Source organism: Paramormyrops kingsleyae, chromosome 5, assembly GCF_048594095.1.
Source record: "Paramormyrops kingsleyae isolate MSU_618 chromosome 5, PKINGS_0.4, whole genome shotgun sequence".
NCBI lineage: Eukaryota > Metazoa > Chordata > Actinopteri > Osteoglossiformes > Mormyridae > Paramormyrops > Paramormyrops kingsleyae.
Window position 1 is genome coordinate 7896877 of NC_132801.1, and position 10174 is coordinate 7907050.

Here is a 10174-nt window from a genome sequence, read left to right on the forward strand (position 1 = left end):
GTAACCTTTTTTCCCTGTAGAATTGAATGGTTCTTTTAAACTACAATGCTGTTCGAGGGACCTCGGGACCAAATTTCGTTCCCTAACATGCTACCCTGACGTTCCAGGAATGACAATAAACCATCTTGAATCTTGTATCGTTAAATATGGTCTGCAGTAAAACAGGAGTCTTTATAAGAAATAATAACTGATACGTTATTGACCCCCGTGGGGAAATTCCCCTTTGTCTCCCCCAACTTGCTCTAAATCCTAGGTAAGAGTACGCTGGCCATGAAGGACTTTGCCACCCATAGCAGCACCCAGGGAGCTGGGGGGTAATTTGCCTTGCTCAAGGACCCACAAATGTACCGAGGCTGGGCTGGAACCAGCAACCTTCTGGTTAGAGGCACAGATGCTTAGCCCACATGCTATAGTGGGAATAACACAAAATATGGATGCTACACAGGGTTAAATCAGAATCAGTGAGGATGGGGAGAATGTGTGTGTGTGTGTGTGTGTGTGTGTGTGTGTTGGGGTTGGTCCTGAATAAGCCACTCTGTACATTAGTTATCATATGTGTTTACGATCACAATGTTAAAGATGCAGTATGTTGGTATGTTGTGTTATCACTTCAAAACAATACAAAATACACAAAAAAATGTGTTCTAAAAAATATTTTTTATTTCTTGATAATTCACATATACTGCATGGTTAATTAGTACTTCACATTTTTCAAAAAGCTTTGTGGGTACATATATATGGAACGCATAAAAATGGCTTACATTCTTGCTTATTAATTTGTAATGCCCTTGTAAAAATGCATTAAAATATCAAGTTATTCACGGATTGCTATATAGACGTCTTACCTCTAGAAGAGCTTAGCTAGTACATGAAGTTTTGGCAGCAATATGATATGCAAAATAAGTCAAAATACAAAATCACTGGACAGAAATCAAGGCATCATGTAGGAATCTCATCTACTGGAGGAATGATTGTCTGGTCAGAGCTGCCAATGACAATTAACATTAAAACTGATGAAACATTTTTAGTGCAAAACTGACATTTTGTTAAACTGTTCACTTTGAATCTATTGCCAGTTTTTGGGACATTAAGAAAAATGGATAATGTTGAAGGGGGCGGAGCTGCGCTCTGGCAAGCTGCGATTTGGACATATGGAGGCGGAGCTGGGATCACCGTGTATTTAAACCCTAATGCTACATCTACTGCTTGGTGCAGTTATACCTCTAAGAGGAAGCACTTCTTCCTGTAACTCTTAAGTAGCCTTCAGTCACCATAAAGTAATGGAATAGGGATTTGGCAAAACTGAAAACTACTTAATCTGTATAAGGTTTTCATATAAGTCAACATCTATGAGCTATGACATTAACCACAAAAAGCCTTCTGCATCCTGCTTGCGTCATTCAGTCTGGGTTTTTCAGCAACTGTCACATGTGTCTGTTACTATCATATACCCACCACTAGATGGAGATATGTTCAACAAGGAGGACTGGTCATCCAATGACGTATGCAAATCAAGTCCAGCAAGACCTGAGGGGAAATGAGAGGAGCCAGGAAGATTGTTTGGAATGAGTGATGGTCCAAATGGGAAGGACAAAGGGAAGACAGATAGATCTGAAGGGAGTGATGCCTCCATAGGTGAATCTTCTTCCTCTTCATCCATAGACTGCCTTGGCTGACAGTGTTGTTCCAGTGGTTCATAGGAATGGCTGCTTTGGACAAATCCACTGTCAATCATCAAAGACCCACTGGAATCACCCTTCTCGCTGGCCTCTGAAGTGTGGTAATTGAAGTAAATTTGGCAGACCTCAGTCTCATTGGTGCATTGGTGACTAGAACAGATGTAGCTCATACCTTTGTCAAGGGCAGAGATTTCAATGGGGGAGATATCCTCAGAATGCTGGGGAGGGACAAAGTATTCTGGGGGAAAAACAGGGTGCATCCATTTCTGAAAGGAATTAAACAAGAGTGTCACACGATAATTCCGAAGTACTGTTGAATATAACATGAAGTCACAGAAGAATGAGTATTCCTGCACTCTGACAGAAATTATCCCAGGAGGTCCTGCCATGGAAATGGCTTAGAACAGCATGTTAAGCATCACAGATATAAACAAACTTGTTTAATTGGTTAAGCAGATTGTGCCCCAGTGTTTAGTCATGGACACACTCGAAGGAATCATGGGATGAAGGCAAACGTAACCACGAACAGGCAGAGCAGGCTTGCTGAGATGGATGCATGTAGCTGAAACTAAACTGGACTTGGGTCTGATACCTGGAAGCTCCCATTATGAACTGAATTCAGTCCTGTGAAGAAGGTTGAGGGATCAGGAACATGCGTGAACTTGTGAGCCCTATGAAACACATTAACAAGAGAATGAAAAATGATGCTCCCATCTCATTCATCTGGAAAGGTAGGAAATATAAACATACAGCATTTATACTGAACAATCTGTTAACTGGCCAGTCATCTTGACAAGCACATGTTTACTTTATTACATGTAGACGTGATCCTGTTTCTTTAGGTCTCTGGCCCGCCTCTTTACCTTTTGTCTTTCTATCTACCTCAGCAGGTAACAGTTTTTTTTGTAGTTTGAACCAAACCATCTACTGAGACCAGCACCCTGTTTCCCACTGGCTGTCCTCCCTGTGTCCCCATGCATTCATGCAACAAGCCCAGTCATAATCCCTAGTGCTCACCAGCTGGACCGTTTCACTTTGATGATGAAGAAGAGGATGAGACACGACAGTACCACAACAGGGATACCATACTTCAATCCCACCAGAGCTAAATGAAAAGGAAAAGTTGTTTTCTGAATTTTTAAGAATCTTTTTGAGTGTTATTCACTTATTTAGGGATCGATAGGGGACAGTCTGTTTGACCGTTTGACATGTTCTGATCTGATCTGATCTAATCTAATCTAATCTAATCTAATCTAATCTAATCTGTCTACAAGCTTTCTCCAAGCAGTTGTTAATTTTCATTACTGATTTGCTTTGCCTAATTACAATATAACTCGATATAAGCCACAAAGGTGAGGAACATCTGAAGACGTGTGAAGGATGTATTGAGAGCCTCATAGAGACGCAGTACCTGGGGGCTCCGTTGGGGACACCCCAGCTGTAGACCTCCAGGAGGACACGGGGCTCCAGTCACTCCATTCCCCACTAAATCTCTCACGATCAACCAGAGCCCGAACCCTGAAGTCATACACGACCCCCTTCTCCAGTTTCTCCTCGGAGATCTCCACTGAGGTCCGCATGTCTCTCACGTTGACAGACTCTGCATTCTATGGGAGACACGTCACCGTTTAGCGGACGGCCTGGTGTTTTACCTGCTCATTTTTTTACAATTAGCCTCATTTCCCCCACCCTTGTCTTGCTAAACACCTAAACTGGTTTGCCTGAATTCCGGCAAGTGGCCACAAACAGCCGACCTTGCAGTGAAGAGTCACCTAAGGGCCAGCATGTCTAAGCTGGTAGAAGCTCAGATAAATATTTTCACCACAGTACTGGATATGTCCCTGATTAGGGGATCAGGGGGGTGTTATTAGTCTTTTTAAGCAACATACTTTGACTAAATACCACACACCAGCTTTGCATACCAGGACTTATGTCAAAGCTGACTCCTTGATGGCCATAGGCTTTGTAACAGCAGGTACATAACTTAGATGTGGCCGTGAACTTATATTTAGAAAAAAAAATTCAAGAAAGTAAATGTATCTTCACCACCCACCTCCCAGATCTGGTCTGACCGCTTGAATTGAAGTTGGAAGTAGTAACTGAAGATATATTCTGAGAGAGGGAATCCAGGAGACCATGCGATAGTGGCATTGGTTAAGGTGTGAAGAGCAGGGGGGTGCATTTTAACTAGACAAAACAACAGCGACAAAGAGGATCACTCTGACTATGTTTCACTCTTCGAATTGTGAACACTAACACAGAGATTCGGTTTCACATATTGCAGGACTGGCAAAAGCTGACTCACTGTGCAGTGATGGTATATAATTTTCGATGTGTGCAGCGGGACGGCTTGAGCTCCCACACGTGACTCTTATTGAGAGACGTGTGAAAGAACCAAACTCCTGAAAAATAAGGTGACAGTTGCTGAAAATTCGATTTGGTGGCCGTTATATTGGTATTACACTGCATCAGAGTAAACTGAGGCCATTTCTGAGCAGAGATCACAATGTTATCCTTTATCACCACCCCAATTCAGTTACTCGAGGGCATCATTAAAATCATTTGTTTATTTTCCCAAATGATATTACTGCATGTATGAAAAAATCCACAGAAAACAGGTTTTGTTCATTTCAGTGCTGTCATTTCATTTTTATCAAATGCTTTTATCCAAAGTGAGGTGCATTTTTGAGAAAGCAGGGTCAAACAGTCCCTGGGGCAATTTGGGGGTTAGGGCCTTGCTCTCGGGGCCCAACAGTGACATTACTCTGCTGCCGCTGCGACATTCCAGTCACGAGCACAGCATGCTAACACACTGAGCTGTTCATCATCTCCCATTTCTATCTACTGAATGTAGAAACAAGAAAATCTTACAAATTCATTTTAAAGTATATTTGCGTAACGCACCACATTTGGAAAGAAAAGGCTGCATCTCAGCAAGTTTTGGTCATGGTCAACGAAGGGCATCAGGTCGCATTCTCTACAGGGACATAAACATATGCAGGTCCATGACATCTCACCAGATTTTCCACATTTGCTTACAACCCTGTATTTGATATATCAAAGCTTTTGTGTTAAATAAGCAAATAACATGGACGGACACAACTTAATATCTGTCTATTATTTTCTATACCTTGTCTTTTAACAAGCAACTATATGAGGTGGGACCAACCAATCAGATGTTGTGGTTCCGCCTCCTCTAGTTGCTTGGACATACGTCCTCTGCAATATGATTGGCAAATTCTGAACCAATCATTTTTCCTTCTGACCTCAGAACATTTTTGCTCTATGAAACTCTGCAAACAATATGACCATCGCCATTGGAAATCAGCTAGCAACAGGAGCCAGGCACAACTTGAGTAACACTGCCTCCTACAGGCCACCTGTAAGATAGCATTTTACCATTTTAAGGCCAATTTACCACTAGAACTGGACTTAAACATTCAAGAGCACTGTCCCAAATCCAATCATGAAACAACTTTCAGAATGCCCTAAGAGCGAGACAGACTTATGTTGACGTTGGTAGAATCCGTGTAGGGTGCACGCTGTGTCGGGTTTTCGTGCCGTGCTGTTCCACACACAGGTGATGTTGTTGATGAGGTCATTAAGGCACCGCAGATCTGAGGGGAAAAAGGGGGTCAAAATGTCATCCATCAGTGTATTCAGTACTGGGTCACTATGCACTTGAAGCCCTGCAAGCACACGACACAATGCAGAGGAGCATCTACAGGACAATACATCAGTGTTTTTACATTTTATTCATTATTTAGCAAATGCTTTTCTCAAAAGCAACATACAAGTAAGGCAGCAGGGTCATCCGGCGCCTGCAGCAACTGGGGTTAAAGGCTCATGAGTCCAAAGATGAAACAGCTTGACCAACCACGGGATTTAAATCAGTGGCCTTCTGATCAGAGGCAGAGGATTAACCCACAGAGCCATTCAGCGACACATAGCTTTCTGGAGAACTGAGAAAAAAACCTGTGCAACACACCCGAAATGTGTAACCCTGATAGCGGGGAATCACACTATCCACACTTATCGTCATTGTGCATTTCTCTTTCGACCCATAATTTTTCGACTTCACTTACTCTGCAGGCTGGGCTGGGGAAACGTGCTGAGGAGCAGAAGGAGAGCGGGCAGCCACGTGCGCCACATCGCCGACTCAAAGCAGCGCCTCCCCCAGGCCTACAACCGGAATCAGGGCAAATGCTGAAATATGACCAGAGAAACATCTACGAAGAGAACCGATGAAGCCAGAAAATGTGCTTAAATAAATGAATTTTCTTATATTTGGTTTCAGCAAAAATAACATAGAAGGTCACAGGTTCTATTTTACTTGTATAATACACATGCGCAACATTTTCTTATAATTTTCTTAAAAAAATTACGCAAGACATTCTGACTCCGGCAAGGCAGTTCCAGCTGTAGTGCAGGGCCCCATCACCAGAGTGCAGTTAATCTGCATATCATGGCCTACATAAGAACATAAGAAATTTACAAACGAGAGGAGGCCATTCGACCCATCAAGCTCATTTGGAGAGAACTTAACTAATAGCTCAGAGTTGTTAAAATCTTATCTAGCTCTGATTTAAATTAACCCAGGGTTTTAGCTTGTGCTACACTAACAGGAAGACTATTCCATACTCTATCTACACGCTGTGTAAAGAAGTGCTTCCTCAAATTTGTTTTAAAATGTTCTCCCGCTAATTTCCACTTATGGCCACGAGTTCTAGTATTTAAACTAATATTTAACTAGCCATTTGGCTGAACAGCATCCAGACCTTTTAGAATCTTATATACCTGGATCATGTCCCCCCTTAGTCTCCTTTGCATGAGGCCTCACACTGCATTTGAAATAGCCACATGTTTGTAGCATGTAAAGAGTTATTTGTCCAAAGCGTGCTCTCTTGCTTTCCTGTGCTTGTACCCGGCCCTTATTTGGTTCTCGTGTGTCTTCTATCTCTTTGTAAATACCCACCTTGTGTACCACCAACTGTAATTGTAAAGTGAAGTGTAATATATGGGCTGTATCAGAAACTGAGTCTATTTTCAATATACCTGGGTGTCATGGATTCGGGCGGCTCGGACACGAGAGCGAGGCATCAGGCACAAAAAAGGGCAAACGACCCACTTGCGGCTCAGAGACAGATGGGGATTTATTTAAACAAAAATAGAAAAACACTAAAAACGACTAACCAAAAACAAAGGACCACGAGGGGTCAAAACTAAAGGGGATAATTAAAGACTTAATATTACAAAACAAAAACTAGGAAGGAAAACAGGATGCAGATCTAACCAAGACAAGCAACAATACACTCATAGACAATGAACCACTGGGGAACTTCTACTACTACTACTACTACTACTACTACTACTACTACTACTACTACTACTACTACTACTACTTCTTCTTCTTCTTCTTCTTCTTCTTCTTCTGCTTGCTGTTTTATGGCGGCTGGCCACTGGGGAACTGAACAGAAGCAGGAACTAAAATACTAAAGGGGTAACGAGACTAACACAGGACAGGTAAGACTAGTTAACAAAGACCAGGGAAACAGGGCACAGGTGAAACTAATAACTCAAAGGAACTAAAAAACAGGGAAACTAAGAACTAACCAAGGACACAAGGAAACATAAACCAACACTAGGGAATTAAACAGGTAAAGACACAAGCAGGGACACAAGGAACAAAACCAAATAGATAATCACCAGATACGATAACTAGAAACACTAAGGAGCAACATACAAAAACAGGAGGTGGGATTCAAACACAGGACAGAAGGGTACACAGACAACCACATGCTCAACACATTGAGCCACATGACCAGACAGGGAACAGAGGAGAACAAAGACTAACATAAAGAACGGGATGACCAGCGACACCTGCTGGTCAAACGGGGAAGGGACACGGAAGGACCACAGCAGGGGCTGACCCTGACACTGGGTGGAGCAGATGACCAAAATTTTTACATTGTTACAATTACATTTTTACTTCGCTATTAAGTATTGTGCAGTAATTGTGATGCATACAGGTACCAAAAGAATGAATCTGTGCAGGGAAGTAAACGCAAGGGTATAATCCTTTTATAATGGACTCGTTCCCTATGAACGAATCATTCGTGAAGGCCTCATCATTAATTCTTGTAACAGGTATTCTATAGGGTTTATAAATACATGACTTACTTAGATTTACAAGAATAAAGAGTACTTTAGGTTTAATATTTAATATTTAGCTATAGTTAAGTGACAGGTATGTCAAACATACTTTGGCTAATATACACTATATGAACAAAAGTATTGGGACACTTGGCCATTACACATACAGGAACTTTTATGACATCCCAGTCTAAACCCATAGGCACCAATATAGAGTTGGTCCCCCCTTTGCAGCTATAACAGCTGCCACTCTTCTTGGGAGGCTTTCCACAATATTTTAGTGTGTGTCTGTGGGAATTTTTGTTCATTCATCCAGAAGAGCATTTGTGAGGTCAGGCACTGATGTTGGACATGAAGGCCTGGCTCACAGTCTCCGTTCTAGTTCATCCCAAAGGTGTTTGAGGTCAGGGTTCTGTGTGGGCCAGTCAAGTTCTTCCACACCACACTCACCCAACCAAGTTTTTATGGACCTTCCTTTGGGAACTGGGGCACAGTCATGCTGGAACAGAAAAGGACTCTCCCCAAATGGTTCACACAAAGTTAGAAGCATAGAACTGTCCAAAATGGCTTTGTATGCTGACTTTCTGTGGTTCCTAAACGCTGAATTGCTGAACACTATTAAAATGTAATGGCAAATATGCCTATTTCAAAATAAAAAGCAAGCATTTTATTTACACATAAATTTTTACTATAGGAGATACAGTACAAATATTAATACACATAAAAAAAGAAAAAAACTTGCTCTTTTTATTGTCTATTTTGCAGTCATTTAATTTATTTTTCTTTATTTTGTTATTTATTCTTATCGTTTTATATTATTTTGTTTTTCATATGTATATGTGACACATATCTGACAAATAAAACTTAAAGTTAATTGTGTGTTGTAATTCACCGATCACTCAGTACACAGTCACAGCGAGCTGATCAGCGAGCCCCCACCTATCCCGGGAAGGACAGGGCTATAGGCAGGGGGGGCTCCCACGGTTAGCACACCCAAAAACTCACTTTGAACAATTTGAGTTCTAGATTTTCGGACTGCAGAAGGAAGATACATTTACACAAGTGAATGAACAAGCCGCTTACCTTTTTGAAGCGGTGACCCAGTACGTTCCAACAAACGTGCCGCGCACTAACGCGCCGCTGGACTCTCCCTCGTCCCTCCCCCGTTTCTCTCGACCTCGTGGCCGCAGCTAGTATTTCTGTCCACACCGCTGATCAGCGACCGCCTGCGGATAAAAGGACGGGGAAAAAAACTGATGAAGTCACCAACTGCAGGAAACCTTAAGAGAGACAGAAAAAAGACACACATTATCTTTCAGGTGTTAGAGATGAATGTCAGGCTGCAGGCCCAACAAGCCCTCCCTTCGTGCAAGGTCTGAACACAGACTGTGCTCTCCCTGACTTCCAAAGGACGTAGACCCAACAAGCCCTCCCTTCGTGCAGGGTCTGAACACAGACTGTGCTCTCCCTGACTTCCAAAGGACGTAGACCCAACAAGCCCTCCCTTCGTGCAAGGTCTGAACACAGACTGTGCTCTCCCTGACTTCCAAAGGACGCAGGCCCAACAAGCCCTCCCTTTGTGCAAGGTCTGAACACAGACTGTGCTCTCCCTGACTTCCAAAGGACGTAGACCCAACAAGCCCTCCCTTCGTGCAAGGTCTGAACACAGACTGTGCTCTCCCTGACTTCCAAAGGACGTAGACCCAACAAGCCCTCCCTTCGTGCAAGGTCTGAACACAGACTGTGCTCTCCCTGACTTCCAAAGGACGTAGACCCAACAAGCCCTCCCTTCGTGCAAGGTCTGAACACAGACTGTGCTCTCCCTGACTTCCAAAGGACGTAGACCCAACAAGCCCTCCCTTCGTGCAAGGTCTGAACACAGACTGTGCTCTCCTTGACTTCCAAAGGACGTAGACCCAACAAGCCCTCCCTTCGTGCAAGGTCTGAACACAGACTGTGCTCTCCCTGACTTCCAAAGGACGTAGACCCAACAAGCCCTCCCTTCGTGCAAGGTCTGAACACAGACTGTGCTCTCCCTGACTTCCAAAGGACGTAGACCCAACAAGCCCTCCCTTCGTGCAAGGTCTGAACACAGACTGTGCTCTCCCTGACTTCCAAAGGACGTAGACCCAACAAGCCCTCCCTTCGTGCAAGGTCTGAACACAGACTGTGCTCTCCCTGACTTCCAAAGGACGTAGACCCAACAAGCCCTCCCTTCGTGCAAGGTCTGAACACAGACTGTGCTCTCCCTGACTTCCAAAGGACGTAGACCCAACAAGCCCTCCCTTCGTGCAAGGTCTGAACACAGACTGTGCTCTCCCTGACTTCCAAAGGACGTAGAC

At 43.3% G+C, this 10174-nt stretch overlaps 1 protein-coding gene across 2 annotated transcripts; it reads right to left on the reverse strand.

The window, feature by feature from the left end:
* Positions 1–745: 745 nt before the first annotated feature.
* LOC111845194 (interleukin-2 receptor subunit beta-like) lies at positions 746–9085 on the reverse strand. 2 transcript variants are annotated; one of them, XM_072712003.1, is made up of 10 exons: positions 8916–9085; positions 5765–5861; positions 5185–5296; positions 4584–4656; positions 3985–4081; positions 3733–3791; positions 3091–3286; positions 2697–2784; positions 2272–2350; positions 746–1945 (listed from the first exon to the last, which is right to left on the reverse strand). In XM_072712003.1, the coding sequence occupies exons 2-10, from the start codon at positions 5829–5831 to the stop codon at positions 1415–1417; spliced, it is 1302 nt and encodes a 433-aa protein (XP_072568104.1). In that variant the 5' UTR covers positions 5832–5861; positions 8916–9085; the 3' UTR covers positions 746–1414. The 2 variants fall into 2 exon arrangements, with proteins under 2 accessions (XP_072568104.1, XP_072568103.1); XM_072712002.1 differs by having other exon boundaries at positions 3733–3866.
* Positions 9086–10174: the final 1089 nt, after the last annotated feature.